Here is a 19,154-nt window from a genome sequence, read left to right on the forward strand (position 1 = left end):
ACATCAAAAACTAATGATGTATGGTGACTAACATAATAAAATTTAAAAAAAATAAAATAAATACAGTGGGAAAATGGGGATAGCCATTTTGAGACCACAATCTCTGAAGGTCAAGACAGCAGTGTGGCAGAGGGGCAAGAAGAAGCTGCTGGAATTCGGCTAGAACTGAAATGCCCAGAGTAGAATCTCCATCTTGTAATTCTCTACTGGGGTGCCTTTGGACAAGTTACTTAATATCTCCGAACCTGTTTGCTCAGCTATAGAATTAGAATAATCACGTCTAGGGGCGCTGGGTGGCTCAGTCAGTTAGGCATCTGCCTTCGGCTCTGGTCATGATCCCAGGGTCCTAGGATCGAGCCCCGCCTCAGGCTCCCTGCTCAGTGGGATGCCTGCTTCTCTCTCTCCCGCTCCCCCTGCTTGTGTTCCCTCTCTCGCGGTGTCTCTCTCTCTCAAATAAATAAAATCTTTAAGAAAAAAAAAAGAATAATCACATCTAGAGGGAAGATTAACTTAAACTTGATAAGTTTGTATCATGGTACAGGTGCACTCATTTGTTCCCCTGGCCTGCTGATAGAAATTTTGTTTTTATCTTTTAGGATTTCTTTGTTTTGTAATTTCAGAAATTTTAGAACTGGGAAAAGAGAGAAACGTTGGCTCAAAGCACTTCTCTAATTTGAGAGAAGGGCTTCATCTATTCATCTCTCCTGAGTAGCTGTCTTTGAAATGGCTTAGCTCTGGGTTAAACATCTCTGTGCAAGATGCTGGAGGAGGAATTCCCCTCTGGAGAAGAATAATTCCGGGCACCTCCTAACACCTAGGGGGCAAAAAAATCCTAAGTGGAAAGATGATCCTAATGGAAAGGGGTTCTAGACCTGCCTCAGACATTGACAAATCAAGTCGGTTTTACTCCAGAGCTCCCTGAGACTATGGTAGCCTTCCCCACAGCATTTATCTTTTTCAAAGAGGCATGTGACTTAGATGTGGGTAATGGGCAGTGGAGGGCGGCAGCACAAGGAAGAAGAGAAAGAGCACTACGAAGGTAATTATTAACCAATGCCTCAGCCTCTGTGGTTTGCAGGTGCCCAAGAACTTATGGATCGTTAAAAGGAGAATCTTTATGATCTCCAGAAATAAAAATACCTTGTCAATAGTTGTTTTGTTATGAAAGTCTGTACCCACCATTCTCACAAGGAATAAATTATTTCGTTTAGAGAAAAGAACTGACATGTTTTTGCTATTCACCAGGAATTCATATTCAGGTCACTGCTCACATTCACCCCCTCAGAGAGGAACTTCCATCCACCAGTCTAAAGTGATCTCTCTCTTGGGGCCCCTGGGTGGTTCGGTCAGTTAAGCGTTGGCCTTTGGCTCAGGTCATAATCTCAGGGTCCTGGGATCAAGCCCCACATCAGACTCCCTGCTCAGCGGGGAGCCTGCTTCTCCCTCTGCCTCTGCTCCTCCTCCCCACTCATGCTCTCTCTCTCTCTTATATAAATCTTTAAAAAAAAAAAAAAGTGATCTCTCTCTCCAGCCACAGCCCTAGCCATAGCCCCCTGCCCTGTATTGTTATATGAAATGCTATGGTATATTTATCTGATTACTTGTTTATCGTCTGTCTCTTCAACCAAATGAAAAGGCCTTTGCCTTACCCCTTGTTGTATCCTCAGGGCCCAGAGCAGTATCTGACAGATACACAACAGGCATGTATTGGATTAATTCTCCCCCAAAATAATTTTTTTTTAATTCTACTTAGATTTTGTGTCCCATTGTAAAAGGATAGTTTCAAACTAAACTGATTCAGTGGTCTCTTGTTTTAGAAAGACACTCTTCTATCTCTGGGCTCATGGTTTCATTCACTCTCTCATTTCTGATCCTTATACCTTTTATTTCTAGCCTTACTGTATGATTTCATCAAAATGATACTGAATATAGTCATAATAATAGGAATCATTTCCTTATTCCCAATCTCCAAGGGAAAGCTTTCAATATTTCAACAATAAGTATAATACTTGCTATAGAATTTTTGAGATGCCCTGTATCAGATTAGGGAAGTTCCCTTCTATTCCCAGTTTGCTAAGTTTTTTTTTTTTCTTAATCCAATATGGATGATAATATAAATAAATATCTTTGGTGGGCCTATTTGGAATGATCATAGGATTTTACTCTTGTATCATCAAATGTTAAATCATCCTTATATCCCTGATACAAACTCAGCTGGGTCATGATATATTATCCTTTCCATGTTTTGCTGGACTTAATTTGCTAATATTTTGTTTAGGATCATGGCATCCATGTTCATGAGTGAGACTGGCCAGTAATTTTCCTTTCTCATAATGTCTTTGTCCAGTACCGATATCAAGGTTGTGTTAGTCTCAGAAGATGAAGTAGGAATGTTCCCTTTTTCTGCTTTCTGGAAGTTTATGTGCAATAGGTCTTGTTTCTCAAATCCTGCAATATTTGATAGAACTCACTAATGAAGCCATCTAGGCCTAGAATTTTCCCATGCTTCGCAGGTTTTAGGGAAGTGCCAAATCATATTAATCCAGTTTCAGGGCTTGGGAGGATGCAAAGCTGAGCTGCTGTCTCTTCGAGGACCAGTCTACTTCCAATTCACTTTTCTTTCTGGGGTTTGGCTCTTCAGGGTCCCAAACCAAAGTGGAGAGCGTTTACCAAACACTTGTGCACATCTAGGCCTCCTGATTTGTCCCGAAGCCCGGGAAGGATGTCCGAAGCGCTGTGCAGCTTATCAGCCATTTTCTGTGCTAACCCGCAGAAGCCCGGGGTGGGGGGGTGGGGGGGCGGGGGGGCGGGGGGGGCGCGGGCGGAGAGGGCAGGGAGCAGCTGCCAAGTCCAAGCTTATTGCTCTGGGTTTCCAGCCTCTCCCAGATCCTGGTTCAGAAATTCCACACTGACTTATTCTCTGATGCCCTCAAACATATGTGCTTTTATTCTGTCCAACTTTTTTATCCTCTTCCGTGGGACAGCTTTCCTGAATGACCTAGTCGACTCTCACGACACTATCATTAGGTTTTTTGTCTTCCTCAAATAAAAAAGCAAACTAGAACCTGTGTACCCAAATGAAGTCTTTCAAAATAAACACTTATGATGGTCCACCTACTTATTCCAAATACGCTGTCAAGAAACTCTTCATTAGCATCATCTTTGGGGTCAGGCTTGAGTTTTTACTGGTACCAGACACTCCACCCAAGGAACTATGAATACAGAGCTGAATAACAGAGAGGTCTCAATCCACCAAGGAGATGAGCATCTGGGCAGAAAAATTACAGCAAAAGGCAGGTACTGTGACAGAGACAGGAAAGAAAGTTCTCTACACAGAGAGGACAGACAGCACACTGATTCTGCCTAGAGGAGCTGGTTAGTAGGTTGTATACATTTTAGTCTGGGCTCTAGAGGAGGAGCAGAAATTTAGCAGTAAAGAAAAGGAGGAATGGTCATTCCAGGGAGAGAGAAAGCAAGTACAAAGAGAAAAGAGGAACAAGTGGAAAGACAACAGGGGACCCTCACTTGGGCAAATTAACCTTCTAAGCCTTTGTTACCACTTCAGTAAATTAGGGATAATGCCATTTTCTGCCTCATAAGACAGCTTATTAAATGAGATGTCACCTGTAAAGTGCATAAAACAATATTTAGTACCTAGCAAACACTCGATAAATTATTGGAGCATATGATGTAGAGGAAGGGGATAACAAGGAATAGGAAAACCAGATTTTGTTCTCATTCATTTTATCTGGCGATTAAAAAAAAAAAAAACTAGAGCACTATTGGGAATAATCAAAAAGTTATGTCAGGGTTGGAAGGACATGGAAGGGAGTGGGAGGGTCCCCCCTGAAGAGGAGTCCCAAGACCAACGTGCACCAGGCACGATTTTGAGAATTAGTGGTAAGACTCCCAAGGAGATTACTTTGCAGGAGATGACACTCATCTGGATGGACAAGGCTGAACTTATTTATTTTTAAAATTTTAATAAAATATTTCATTTAACCCAATATATCAAAAATATTTCAACATGTCGGCTGCCTGAGTGGCTCAGTCAGTTAAGCGTCTGCCTTCGGCTCAGGTCATGATTCCAGGGTCTTGGGATCGAGTCCCATGTTGGGCTCCTTGCTCATAGGGGAGCCTGCTCCTCCTTCTGCCTCTGCCCCTCCTCTTTCTCTCTCTCTGTCAAATAAATAAAATCTTTAAAAAAATATTTCAACATGTAAACTGTGTAAAAATATTCAAGGAGATGTTATATATTCCTTTTTTATACTAAGTCTTTGAAATTTGATATGGATTTTGTCATCTTAGAGTAGTCACATTTCGAGTGGTCACTAAAGGCATGTGGTGAGTGACGATCATATTGGATTGTGCATGTCTTGGCGATATTTAGGCTTTTCATGGCTTCTTTCCCAATTAACCTACCTTAAACTGTGCTGTTGCTTTACTCTTAAGCTAGAATGATGGTGAAAGTGTATCTTTAGGTTGCATAGAACATTCTGTAGGGCACATTCTGATCTTTCCCCCCAGTGGAGATGTGGCAACTGTTAGTGATGGTTCTCTCAACAGGCCCTTTACTTACCTCAGAGTAGTTCATCTGCCAAGACGACTTGAACTTATTTCTAATAAGACATTACTTTATGGTCTCTCTGGTGAGTTTGTCCCTCAGACACATCCCATTCCTCGGAGCAATCCCACACCCTGTTCATCTCCACTTCTGCACTTTGGGGGCCTCACCCTCTCTCCGGGGATGCCCTCCTTCTCCCCTACGTGGCTTCTCAAATCCCACCTTCCTGCCAGGTCCCACCTCCTCTGTGGACCCTCCTCTCACTAATGCAGCCTCTACCCCCTTCCTCATTGCCCCAGCAACCCCACTGCCCACCTCAGCATTCCGTTCCCTCTGGATTTGCTTTGCTGCAGTAATTATTCCAAGCCACTGTCCAGGTCTGTCTACCCTCAGGGCAACCTTTTTTTTTTTTTTTAAAGAGAAAGAGTTTTTTTTTTTGTTTAAGATTTTATTCATTTATTTGACAGAGAGAGAGTGAGCACAAGCAGGGGGAGAGGCAGAGAGAGAGGGAGAAGCAGGCTCCCCGCTGAGCAAGGAGCCTGACACGGGGCTCGATCCCAGGACCTTGGGATCATGACCTGAGCTGAAGGCAGCCGCTTAACCGACTGAGCCACCCAGGTGCCCTAGGGCAACGTTTTTCAATGCAAAGTTCAAGCTTCCCATCCTGGAGAGTTACGGCAGAGGCTACCTACTGTGTTCTCAGTAAATGCCCCTGAATGAAATACTGACAGCTGGTGTGTGACAGAGTTTAAGTGGTGAGATCTTCTTTCTGCCCCCATTCCTTCATTCTAGGCAGGGTTAAAGACCGGGTGTTCGAAAGGAAATTGCTTGATTGAGTTAAGGGACAGGCGATTAGTCTATTCATCTGCACGAATTGGAATCTGTCTTAAGTTGCCAAGTGGAAAGTGGTTACCACAGCAGCACCAGGAAGAAGATGCTAAAGAGGAAAGGCTTTTTCTGATCTTTAACACCTTTCCTTCACCAGCCAAGAGCCACACCACGGCATAGGGAGAGAGCGCAAGTCCAGGAATCCCTGAGTCAGATTGGAGGCCAGCCTCCATGCCTCCATTCCTTCTCTGCAGGGTCAGTTAACCTCTGGAGTGTTCATTAGACATCCGTGAGGCAAGAACAATACCTACCCTGCCCACGTTAAGTGAGAACACTGAATGTACTGGGTTCAAATGAGACAGTGTTGTACAGATGCACAGTTGGCTGTTTTCCGGAGGCAGGATTTGGCTTATGCTGGGAGAGAAAAAATTGGGAATCAACACTCCATTTTTATTAGCCTCACGCTCTCTCCTAGAAGCATCTAGAGTGGAGCTCAGCAGTAGTGAAGGAGCTCGAATGAGACAAATGTTGATTCTACCATGTTCTAAAAATGAGCCCACAAGGGTGAAGTCTATTTTCAAAGGTAGAGACCAGAAGTGGCGGGGGCAGTTGGGCTAAGATAGGAATAAAAAGCTGCGGAGGTGTTTTAACCCTCGGGATATTGCACAATGTTGATTCTGGGCAGACGAGAGGTGAAGAGAAACTTCTTTGGCTGATTTGTGCAAGGCAAGGAACTGCCTCCACAACCATTTGCCAACTTCTGACCTGGTGCTGCTGGACACAGTGAAGGCAAGCCCTGTGAGGCTAGAGAGGAAACAAACAAAGCAAAACAAAAACATTTGAGATCAAATCACATAGAGGAATTTGACATATTTGCCTCATGCAAAGCTGTTCACCCACCACACCGCCCCTCAGCCCAGACCCCGAGCACGGTCTCTGCATGCATTCTTGTAACTACCAATTATTTTCCAGTTTCTTCATATTTTTGTTTACCAGTTTTATTCTGTTCAAGTCCAAGAAAGAATACAGTAGGAGTTCCCGCTCTGGTGTTCAATGAAACTTGAAAATGGCCCAGGATATAAATGAACATCATAATTTTATGTCAATCATCCAGTGTTATTGAAAGCTGCTCATTGCAAACATCAAAATAGTCTTAACCAAAGATGGCGATTTTGTGGGCTGTTATACATGCGAGCTATCGTTAGTATTCTGCCATCCTACTTCACATAACATTCAGATATAAAGTAGAACTTCCCTAAATTCGTTTCCTTCAGCTTCTTTGCTCAAAATGCCGAAGTAATGGACTTGCACTCTTTAATCTTAAGAGTGTTGTGATCATTCTTTCCAGATAAAAATGCTCGCTAGACACAGTCCGATTTTCATTAATCAAGACAAATGCCTCATTCTTCTCATTGTGTACTTAATAAATTTTCAGCCATGTTGTGACTTGCAGTCTCAAAACCAGGAGTTTTAATTTGTGAAAAACATTGGTTCCAACCGTTTTCAAAAGGAAGTTAGTGTTAAAAGTTTTATTATTTTCTTTTTTTCCTAAGGAAACAATAGATTATGGACTTCAGATAAACATTCCCAGAGCAGTGAAGACAGCGAAGTGAAGAGAGTGCTTCACTTTAGGAAGCTCTCTCTTTGCAGACTTACATACATATACTACCAGTGGTGTGCGTGGACACCTAGGAAGCAGGCAGGCAGGAAAGGACAAACTGCATGACTGTAGAGTCGAATGCTCAAGCACCCAAAGAAAAGCAGCCTTCTTCCCTCTATACTTTATTGTGTTCTGTACTACCACATCTGGAAAACACCTACTCAGTCCTGCCCAAGCTTTGGTGCTTGTAAAGGACAGTCAAAGCAAACTAAATTATTAGTGCTTTGAAGATTAGGGACGGTGTGCTAATGACTAGTAATGAGAGAGGTAATACAGTGAACCCAGAAGGTTCTGGTGAAACCATCTGGCTATGTAAACCTTGTTTTAGGTGATTTTGAAAGGCTGAAGAGCATTCTTGTTTAGATTGGGCTGGTTTGTTTTTCTTCTCAAGGGAGCTCTAATCATTTTAATACGTTTATTGGCGCTACATGATTTTTCATGCATGGCTGGCACTAATCTTGCTGTTTGTAGGCAGGAAGAGCTAACTCAGATGATTCCCTTTCAACATGTGGACTATGCACATTCTAAAAAGCAGTTTGAAACTCTCTTTTGTTTAATTTTGTTGAAAAAAAAACCCCACCAAACTATAAAATTAAAATACAAAATATAAACCACACCACTTTTCTTCTCCTGTTGTTAACACGTGTCTTTCCCGCTGGAGCAAGGCAAATATTTCTCACCAAGGTTTGCTTAGAGGTGGCCTCAGCTACCCAAGAGCTCAGTCACAACACAGCACAATCAATCAATCAGATAAAATGTTCAATATTTCTACTTAGTTTTCTGTGCCTTCCATGACTTCAGGCCCTCCCACCGATTACAGGACCAAAAGAACGTTGTAGAAAGGTCTAAAGCTTCCTGGCAAATACACAATTTAATAAAACAGGATTTCTACTGCCCCCAAGTTCTCTGGGTAAGCCTTATCTGCCCAGGAATATATTTGACAGGAATATTCATTTTTTGACATTTTCAATGCCAATTATTCTAAAAGTGGGGGTGGACAGCAGACATGTAATCACTCAAGAAGTTTATACAAGCAGCCCTGGGCCTGGAGACTGAGGTTCACGGTGATTCTATTTTAGTGGCTCTGGCATAACCAGTTACTTCAATTCAGATTCCGTTCATCTTAATTAGGACAGGCGACGTAATGACACAATCAAACACATATGGTAGATTCATAAAACATTTGGGATGACTGCTGGCTGCTAATCTGGTGGTATTTACTAGAATACATTGATGTGTACATGTAAAAATATTGTGCTTAAGAGCAGGAATCGCCACTGTGGCTTGAGGCAAGAGAAGTAATACACTGTGGCTACCAGGAACCACACTGGGTAATTGGAAGGTAGGCACCATTTTAGAAAGCATTTTGAGAGGTGCATGACATGACAGAATCGGATGGGGTTGGGTGGAATTCTCACTTTAACATTGCTAGCTGAGAGACCTTATGTCAGTCACTGAAACTGTGACTCCGTGTTCTCTGAAAAGTGGGAGAGATACCACTTCACGGTTGTTACTTATAAGGAGTAAATGAGGTGGTATATGTAAAGGTTGGCACAAGTTCTCTGTGAAGAGACCATTACCTTGAGCACATGGCTACCTGCTGTGCCGATATGGATTTCTCTGCTCTGCAGACTTCTGAAATGTCTCCATGTGTAGTTTGGACCAACTTGAAGAAAGAGCTTCAGAACTGTTCCCATGGGAAACCAAGCTGCCTTTGTGAAGAAATGGAAAGATCAGAGTTTTCATTGCCTTTCTTTTCTCCTTTACAAGAGCATTCCCCGCCTCCTGGGGACCTGTGATGGCTTGGCTCCTGACCGCGCATATAGAGACGCCTGTGTTTCCTTCTAGTTTCCTTTCATAGGGACATTAACAATGCCTTTCCTTTGGTATGTGAAGAATCCCATCCCCACACAAATAACAATCTCAACTCTGAGAGAGACCCATCCTATTACTTTGCAAGAGGGATGCTTTTAGTTCTTCATCTCTGTTCTAATTCTTTTTCCTAATCCGTCCTGATCTTTGAGAACCATTGCCATGCTCATTGAGTGTATGTGTTTAGCTGCAGAAAAACAACTCCTGAGTTTGTGTTTTGGTATATGTGTCTGTTCAGCTCCCTAGAATGTAGGCCCTTGAAAACAAGATGTTTAATATATGGCTTCTTTGTACCATGGCAGATATCTCCAACTACTTTTATTGGGTGTCTTAATCGGGAAAACCAGGCACTTCTGATAAACAAATATATATTTTTAAAAATATATGCCTATGGGCGCCTGGGTGGCTCAGTTGGTTAAGCGACTGCCTTCGGCTCAGGTCATGATCCTGGAGTCCCGGGATCGAGTCCAGCATCGGGCTCCCTGCTCAGCAGGGAGTCTGCTTCTCCCTCTGACCCTCCCCCCTCTCATGCTCTCTCTATCTCATTCTCTCTCTCAAATAAATAAATAAAATCTTTAAAAAATATATATATATATGCCTATACTACTATGCTAATATTATAGTAATTGTAGAATATATTTAAAAAGTAGAACATTTTAAAAGAAAGGATAAAAAATGCAAATATGAGTACTTCTAATTTTTCTTCCCACATGGCAATGGGCCGTCTTGTGGGGCACATACATCCATTTTGGAGATGGCTGCCCACTAGCACTGGGTGATGGGCTGATTTGCTTTACAACTGAACAGTCACACTGGCCGGGATCCAGACATGTATTCTGGGTTCCTTCTTCTTTACATCAGTCTCCAGCCCACCATGCTTTCTTTCTTCATTGCTCCCCTCCCCCATACGCATTGACTCTGTAGGTATCTGGGCGGACATTTGGGTAAACAATTTCTTATTTAGCTTACACTCAAGTTTTCCATGATTATTTTCCTGGATGTAAAAGGTGTACCAGCAGCCTGCATTTTCCCTTCTTGCTAATAAATATAAGAAGGCCCTGGAGGCTGCTTATTTGCAAGGATCCTACAGTCTGCCTGGTGTTTCAGTCACGTTGGGTGTGCCGTATGGGATGGCCACCCACAAAAACTGTGGGAAAATTCTTTGCAGAAGCAATCCTGCTTTTCATGCCGGGATGCAGATGGTGGTGTGGTAAGGAAGTGGTGGGATAGTCTGGGGCATGTGTGACAGTAGAACCTGGGCCATCTTGTGGGAGCCCACACAAGAGCTCTCTCACCAAACATGTGCTGAAGCCCTATTATAGGCTGAGAACTCTAAGATAGGGTTGGTGTCTTCAGGGAGTTCTCACTGGAGAAACTAAGTTATACTGCAAGCCGTTGGTAATGACAGGACATGGCAAAGTCATCGGGAGAAAGGTCTGTGTGTCCTGAGTCCTGCCAACACAGCCTATGAGACCATGACTGCCCCAAAGAGATGCCCAAATTGTCTAGAGATGGAAACACACACTGCATGGAGTACTGAACACAACCTTCCAATGGTGCCGGAAGCCATTTTTTGATGAATAAGAATCTGCCTAGAAAAGGCAGACCACAAAGTAAAATTTAAGAGGAGGGCAGGTCTTATCACTGGGAAAATTCTCCATCATCAGGAGCAGAAAAATAAAACTCAGTCAGTTGTAAAACAGCCTGCAGTCATCCACTTCAGAAGCAATACCGTATCACTGCACCACCTTCTCGTCCATAACTCTTCCTTCAGGCATTCGCCCTCCAACATCCAGCCCAATTACCGTCATTGGTTGTTATTCTCTCTACCCCACAGAGGCAACACTTCCCTGATTAAGGGGGGGGCCTTTGGGATGGCTACGGTACTAAGCACTTGACAGTCAAGATGTATCCATAAGTAATTATTCACACGATTCTCAAATGTGAGCTTTTCATTTGTTTTCAATGCCCCTTAGGGAGGAAAAATAAGTTACCTATCAATGACAGGGAGGAGGAGAAAAAATTCCAAAGGTTTGATGCTAATACTAAAGAATGCTTAGATCTCCTGGGGATGTTTCCTGGGTTGGCTCCCCTCATTCACCAAGGACACAGGCAATGGTTTTGTGAGCCTGTAGGGCTCTGCGGTCTGCAAAGATAACAGGTGCTGCACTCCAGGTCCCTTACAGACCTCTTGTCAGTCGAAGGCAGCTGCTCTAGTTTAGACTCTGATGCTTTCTTCTTCAGACTACTAAAATCACCTCTTAATTGATCTCCCTCCCTCCAAACTGCCTCCTCCAGTCCATCCTCCACACTGCTGTCAGTATCTTCCTGAAATGCAAATTGGATGATATTTTATCCTTGCTTAAATACTAATAGCTCCATGTCACCCACAGGTTACAGCTCAAATTAATTAAACATGGCCTTCAAGCCCTTCTCACCCTAGTCCCAATCAACCTTTCTAGCCGTTTCAAGGTCCCCGGTTCTACTTTGACCCATTGTTCATCTGTTAACCACACCATGTACCTTCTTGCTTGGGTGCATCTCTGCTCGGAACACCTTTCCCCACTTCTTCACCTGCTGAACGCCTCCTCCCTCCTCGAGTCTTAGCTCAGCTCCTTCCTTCCTGGGAAGCTTCTTTCAAAGAGCACCAAGCAGAGGTCCCCACCCACTTCTCTGCTCCCATCCCACCTCCTCCTCAGCTCTGTTGTGTGCTGCCTTTGTCACAAATGGATTCTTGTCTACTTGGTGGCCTCCTTGCCTCTATACCCCCAGAACCCAACACAGTGATACCCAAGGGCTACTCGATAAATCCTCCAGGAATGGCTGCCCAGAAGGAAATTATGGATCTTTCAGGTTTCCTAGTAAGGAAATCTTCCCAAGGGGCTTACATAATTCTTATATAATTATATAATTCTTATATAATTCTCTTATATAATTCTCGTCCCCAGGTCTGGATGCAGAGGACCTCTGACTCAACCACCACTTTTCTATAAACACCTTGAATCAAACTAAAGGACTTGCTGTGAATAAACAGAAAATCTCAAGCTGAAATAGAACAGAAACAGAAACAATATTCAGAAGGCGTCCTTCAGTGCTAACTCTTCTTCGCCATTACAGATATTGGCTACTTTTTAGATGTTAGTTCTGCTTTATGCATATGTGTTTGTGCAGACCACATAAATCCTGGGTGGACCAGCTGCAAGTTGGATTTCACCAGCAGTTCTGCATCTGATGTCCCGTGATTGGACCAGCCCTCAACATTGAAAATGTATTTAATGGGTCACTGAATTGGGTTTTGATTGTCTCTTTTTTCTATTTTTAGGGGGAGGCAGTAAAATCTAAGTTAAGGGTGCCTCAGCTAAGGGATGCATCTTGGCGTTGAAATGAGGCTACTTGGACCCATTGATGTCAAGTTCGTTCATTTAATCCACAGAAAAGCCACCAGGAAAGTCTGAGTCCAGATTTCCATTCTCTTTATCTAACAGTTAGAGTCCACTTTCCCTTTGGCTGACGATTCACTACACCAAGGCCCCCGCCACCCAGTGGAATCTGCATTTTTTGCGGAACAGCAACAAAGGCAGATAGCCAGTTTTCCAAAGTACTCTCTCCAAAATGAGCCAAATGAAATTTAAAACTAATTCCAGAACAGTCCCTCTCCACATTTGTAAAAGAATGGCTGCTTGGCAAGGCACTATTAAGAGAGAAGAGCAAAGTCTCCCCAAAGATTTTCAACTTTATTTTTTACACTAGTTAGAAAAGCATTCGGGAAAGCAAATTGCATTTTGGCTAAAAAAAGAAAGAAAAAGTGTGGGTGGAAGCATGTTATGAAAAGCAATAATCGTAGTTTTTCATAATCCCTTGAGACTAATATTAAGTACTACCAGAATCTAATGCTCTAGATACAGAAACAATATATGTACAGGTTAATCTAAGGGGTATATTTTTCTGTTCACTAAGAGAAAAGAAATGGGTTTATTCCCAAATTTCACACAAGCTCTCTTTGTAAAATTATCCTTTTGGACTACCAGTATAGTCATTGAAAATATTTATTGTAGGGAATTTGGACGTAATTATCCTCAAAATGCCCAGAGTTAAAGAAATAGGTTCTCATTCATTGAATCCACATTCCTCCAACACCCACTATTGTAATGATAAATCTAGAGTATTTTTTTTTCCTCCCTTTGCAGAACAAACAAAGCAATGATATGTAATTATTCCGAATGTGCTTTGTTAAACTGGTAAAGACTGGAATGCTGGGATTTCCTTATCTGAGTAAGATCAATAGAGACTATACTCTATTAGCTTGCCTCTGGCAGTAGCCTATGTAAAGTGCCGTAAAGGCAGGCTAATTCCTTGTAATATTGGAGAGCAGCTTGGAGTATGATACCGTGGGGAGACATAGTGCTGTCTAAGCCTCAGTAGTTGACAGAGATGATTCTCTAAATTCCTTGGTTGTTTTCTTTCTCCTCCCTATTATGGTAACTATAGCTATGAATATTATTTCACAAAGTCTTTTCTGTATTTCTGCAGGATTATACTCAAAGAGTCCAGGGTTTTATTGTCCATTTTTTGTGATTTGAAGTTAGCATCTCCATTTAATGAGCATTTGTTGAGGGTCTACCCTGTCCCTGGCCTTGTGCTGAGCTCTGAGGATCTAAATATAGATGGGATGACATTTGCCCCTACTGCTTAGATGTGGGGAGAAAAAAAAAAAAAAGTCTTTGTTTCCTATAACTGACCTTATTTTTCTCTGAAGTCTCCATTTCTTGCTGATGGCAGGGGAGGGGGGCACTTAGGATCTCCCGTTCAAAGCTAATTCTGTCTCTTCTGGTTGAAAAAATAAACTTTCTACCAGGGACCCCTCTTCCTTCTTTGTGAGTGAGAAGCAGCTTAGCCAACTTCCAGGCCACCATGCTGTCCTGCTGGGCTGGCTACATGAGGTTCTTGTGAAGCATCCCACCAGGACTTGGAATTCTGTTGGGAACCCTGGGGCCCAAGGAACAAGTACGGGGTCTGAAATTCCCACAGACCTCTCTGGTTATCTCTAATCTTTCCTGACCCTCTGGAGAGTCTTAACCACAGTGGGCAGGTCAGGGGAAGTGGGAAGCAGTGAGCCTAGGCACGTACTTCTGACTTAGTTCTTCTCTTCTCTTCTCTCTGGCAGAAGAGGATTCTATTTTCCTTCCAGTGTGAGGCTTAAGGTCACATATTAGCAACTGAATTAGGTTAGGGTGACCACCTAATTTATCAGTCAAAGTAGGACACTTCTGAAAGTAAAAAGGGGGAGGGTTTCCCATGAATAACTGTGTATCAAGCAGCAGATATAATCAGAACCCAATCTGGGTTAACCAAGATGTACGCTGTCTAGCTAAATGGGACCAAATTCATGGATTCCTTTCCAGATTTAGGATTCTTTGCTCTGTGTTATAATGGTTCTTCCTAAATAACAATGCACAGCAATATAGCAAGAGCTGTATACTAGAGTTCTTAAAGGAAAGATCCCCTGTATGTATGTGTATCCAATAGTCTGTTAACATAAGTAGCCATTGGCTGAACTCAATAATGCAGTTATCTTGGCAGCTTCTTTGGTACTATATCTACAGAAAGAAAGACACAAAAGAGAGCAGGAGCACATGCAGATTTTGATCTGTAACATTTTCTAAACCTACCTAGTGGGTTGGTTGTTTACGTGAATCTTGTTGTTTGTAGCATTTAGATCCATTCATTGTTAACTTGGAATCAATATGTTCACCTCTGTCTGAGTGTATATAAAAGTCAAGGAATGAATTAGTATGAGTCATAGTTCTCCTTATTCTGTGAAATTGTGGAGCGAATGTCCAACTCCTGAGCACTATTTATCTAGCTGAAAGAGCTATTTCTTGAATTAGTTGAGAGAGATTTAATTCATTTATCCATCCAATCCTCCATTCCTCCATCTGTCCATTCATCCACACCATGCATTATTTCGGTCAAGGGAAAAAAATGTGACCACAATTGGAGCCAAGAACAAGATGGAATATGCACACTATAATGACATACAAATTGATGTCCTGTGGGCCACAGATTTGATTCTAAGCTTTCTAGGAACCAACCAGAAAAATCTCTTGCAAGTTACACAAGTTCATGTCCATCAGATAATACCTAATATAATAATTATAACACTTCTTGAGTGCTTACTGTTTGTTGGGCACTGAGTTAGGCTTCCTACATGAATAACTTTTTAAGTCCCCCCAGGAATCCTAAGAGACCAAAACTAAGAAATACCCACATTATAGATGTGGAAACTAAGGCTTAACGAGAATAGGTGGCCAAAGGACTCTCTAAGGAGCCCTAGCTCTCCATCTTAAATGCTCAGAATAAATTCACCCCTTTTTGGGTCTAAGGTCTCACAGTAACTTCTTAAGGGGTTTTATAACGGGGATTCTTTGGGCTTGATCCACCATACCTTTGACAATACAGGACATGTGTTCATTATACCCTATTCTTTTCCTTTGTAATAACACAATGTAATGACATAATTATTTGTGTAATACTTATCTCCCCAACTAGATTTAAAGACCCTAAGGTCAAGGATTGTATCTCTCTTTTTTACTACCTTGTCAGCCCCTGCACACCAGGGATGTTGAACACATATTTGTTGCATAAAAGAATGGAATAAGGAGTCTCAGAACTATTCATAAAACAATCTGCATTTGCACAAAGAAGCTTCAGTTCAATCTGAATATGCTATTTTGTTTTTTCTTCCTAATTTCTTCCTCAGTCCTATTTTTCCTGTCTCCCCACAGCACACATTATTTATTACCTGTATCGTTTAAGTGAAATCACTTTCTAATTTCTTGGCCTGAATTTGAGTGCAGATCTCAATGAACAAAGACTAAGAACATTTTTTCCCCCACAAGATATTTGTCTTCACTTCTGTTCAGAATAATTTCTTAATCCTTTTTTCCTGTGTAACTGGCTACACAGAACATTTCAGCGGAGTTCTTAACAGTGGGAATGATTTGATTTTGCTACAAAGTCTGCCCATCAGCCCATGGAACCTAAGGCCCTTGCTCCTCTTGAGAGCACACAAATGATGGATGTTTTTTCCCCACTTGTTTTGGCTTATGCTGCTACTCCCAAAACTATTAATCCCAATGGTCATTATCATGGCAATAACATTTGTAAAGAACTCTAAAGCTTTCTAAGCCCTTTCACATACTTTATCTCGTTTGCTCCTTGCAACTACTGTAAGCAGGTTAGGGCAGGCACTGTGTAACAGATGAAAACATTTAGGCTTGGGGAGGTTAAGTGACTAGTGCTACATCCTCATCTAGTGAGGGGTGGACCCCAGCCTTAAAGCCAGAGGTCCTGGCTGCTGATTCTAGCCTTCCAACACTGCACCTCCCTGTGTCCCTGTCTCCACTTTCACTTGCAATCTTTTTTTTTTTTTTGATAATAGAGGGGAGGAGGAGATTGGTCAGAAATGACTCCACACAAAACAATTTAATGGTTTTGCTGTTACTAAGTGTGTCTGGGGAGAATGAGATAGGAAGGTATCGGCCGTAAAAGATTTGAACTTGAGGTTCAGGAGCAAAGCTCAAGAGAGCTCACTGGGAGTCCCAAGTTGTAGGTGGGTGATTTGTTCTGGGTCAGGATCAGGGTTGAGTTTCTGTTGCCTTTGGAGACCTGCTATAAACTTTAGTCAGGCCTCAGAGGTTCAGCTCCTGGTAATGGTTAATAAACATTGTTGGATGGTGATAAACTACACTAATGAGTCTTAAGCTGCAAAAATGGCCAAAGCAAAGTGAACCGTACTGAGGTTAGAAGCTCACTACATCTGTGGGGAAACATACCCAGTGAGGCAGCTCTCACTCGCTGTGAGCCAGTCTGGGACCAGAGCCTTTGTTCTACTTGCCCAAACATGGAGAAGTCACTGTTCTATCTTAGGTTTGGCCTTGGCAAGATAGAGCCATCTTAAAATGTGTCTTCTATACCCTCCCATCTCCTGGTAGCCACTCTGCCAGTAATCACTTGCAGGGGCCAGCACCCCCAGACTGCCAGCCTGGCCCTCCGTGCCTGTCTGCACACGCACTTGGCCTCATCTTGCCCATGAAGTTGTCCCCATCCCTTTCTGTGGCGATCTTAGCAACTAGGGGGAGGTGGTTCTGTTTTTACAGTACAGTCACCTGCTTTTTTCCATCATAAAAGCAATAAATGCTTAGTACAAAAAGTTTAGAAAATATAAATATACAGAAATGGAAGACCAATCATTATCACCTAGAAGAACCACCACTCTCTGTACTTTTAGTGAATTTTCTTCTAGACTTTCTTCTTTGTATTTTTTAAGATCATATTTCAACAAACTGTACATCCTGCTTTTTTCATTTAGCATAGTAACGCAAGCATTTTCTTATGTTAATAAAACTTTTCGAAATATAGTTTTTATTTTTATTTTTTTTAAAGATTTTATTTATTTATTTGACAGAGACAGCAAGAGAGGGAACACAAGCAGGGGGAGTGAGAGAAGGAGAAGCAGGCCTCCCACCGAGCAGGGAACCCAATGTGGGGCTCGAGCCCAGACCCCGGGATCATGACCTGAGCCGAAAGCAGATGCTTAAAGACTGAGCCACCCAGGCGCCCGTGTAATATAATTTTTAAATGGCTACATAATAATCCATCATATTGATGAAACTTAATTTGATTCTCCTCCTCTTACTGGATATTTTTAAAATAATCATAATGACTATAATCAATATTTTTGTACTTAAACCTAATTGCAGATGTCTATATTTTTCTTTTAGATGGATTCCTAAAAGTAGGATTATCAGGGGGCACCTGGCTGGCTCAGTCAGAACAGCATGTGACTCTTGATCTCAGGGTCATGAGTTTGAGCCCCACGTTGGGTGTAGAGCTTAATAAAAATAAATAAAACTTAAAGTAGGATTATCAGGTCTTGAGTTGGGACTTCTGATTCATAATATGGAAGAAAAGCAGTTCCTGGTAAACTCCTTAGTATTTTGGTGTGGGTGATAGGACAAGATGTAGCACAGAGCAGTGACAGAATAAATGTGTATAAACAAAGGGACTCAATCCCGTTTGGAGTATTTGCATTTTAAAAGAGGAAATTTATCAACAGAAGTGTCATAAATCGGTAGAAATCTAGGCAGCAATATTTATAATATTGGAGAAATAAAAATTGTAAATGCAGGACTCTCAAGGAAGGAAGGTTTTCTAAAAAGTCTTAATTCAATGTAACCCTGTGAAGACCATAGCTACTATGATCCAAGTCACCAGCTTTTATGACCCAACCTGGCTCTTTGGTCAGTTGGTTGCAGTGAGCCTGGCATCATGCCAAGGCCTGGGAACAGACCATGAAACATGGAGTCTGTCCTCAACAAGTCCACGAGCCTATGGGGAGACAGATCATCCAGACAACACACAAGTAGCACAGGAAGGGCGAAGTTGAGCCACAGGCTCGGTGAAAGAAGTAGCTAGCTCTTCCTGGGGAAGTCTCCTTGGGCAGGAATTTGGGGGCTGGGACTTGAGTGAGAATATGTGAGAAAAGCATTCCAAAGGGATGCAAATGCAAGGAGCCATTCTTCCTAATTCCTGAGACCCACAGGGTACTAAACTCCCCTTCCCGCACCCCAGGCAGTACTTCATCCAGTTGGTCTGAGTTGTCTGACTTTCCTGAGTGCAGAATTTGATAAAAAGAAAGGAGACCTGTACTTCTGAAACAAATAATACATTACATGTTAAAAACAAAAAAAAGATAGTAGGAAGGGAAAAATGAAGGAAGCGAAATCAGAGGGGGAGACGAACCATGAGAGACTATGGACTCTGAGAAACAAACTGAGGGTTCTAGAGGGGAGGGGGGCCTGGTGATGGGTATTAAAGAGGGCACGTATTGAATGGAGCACTGGGTGTTATACGCAAAGAATGAATCATGGAACACTACATCAAAAACTAATGATGTAATGTGATTACATCATTACATCAATCACATTAATGGTGATTAACATAACATAATAAAATTAAAAAAAAAAAAAAAAGGAGACAGAGCCTGAGAACTGAAGATACTTGAGACCAGAAGGGGCAAGAGAGAATACTGGAAAGGAAAGAGGTATGAAAAGGGGAAGCCGGGAGCCCACGGCAGGACCACTGAACTGTACCATCGGGAAAAGGGGGTTCTGCACGTAGAATACAATGTGTCCCCAGAGTTGTGCAATGAGGCAACCCTAGCTTCCA

At 42.3% G+C, this 19,154-nt stretch overlaps 1 protein-coding gene and 1 long non-coding RNA gene across 8 annotated transcripts in view; one reads left to right on the forward strand and one right to left on the reverse strand.

The window, feature by feature from the left end:
- The window catches only part of KCNAB1 (potassium voltage-gated channel subfamily A regulatory beta subunit 1), a 370,920-nt gene that overhangs the window by 218,718 nt on the left and 133,048 nt on the right, over positions 1 to 19,154 (forward strand). The window contains exon 2 of one of the 6 annotated variants that reach the window (XM_081828370.1): positions 11,873 to 12,192. The exons of the other annotated variants lie outside the window; for them this stretch is intronic. Within the exon in view, the coding sequence (XP_081684496.1) occupies positions 12,191 to 12,192 (2 nt within the window). The 5' untranslated portion in view covers positions 11,873 to 12,190. The remainder of the gene's footprint in view (positions 1 to 11,872; positions 12,193 to 19,154) is intronic. 6 annotated transcript variants of the gene reach the window in all.
- The window catches only part of LOC145723008 (uncharacterized), a 171,643-nt gene that overhangs the window by 39,097 nt on the left and 113,392 nt on the right, over positions 1 to 19,154 (reverse strand). The gene's annotated exons all lie outside the window — the stretch shown is intronic.

Source organism: Leptonychotes weddellii, chromosome 1, assembly GCF_054177405.1.
Source record: "Leptonychotes weddellii isolate Sample4059 chromosome 1, ASM5417740v2, whole genome shotgun sequence".
Classification (NCBI taxonomy): domain Eukaryota; kingdom Metazoa; phylum Chordata; class Mammalia; order Carnivora; family Phocidae; genus Leptonychotes; species Leptonychotes weddellii.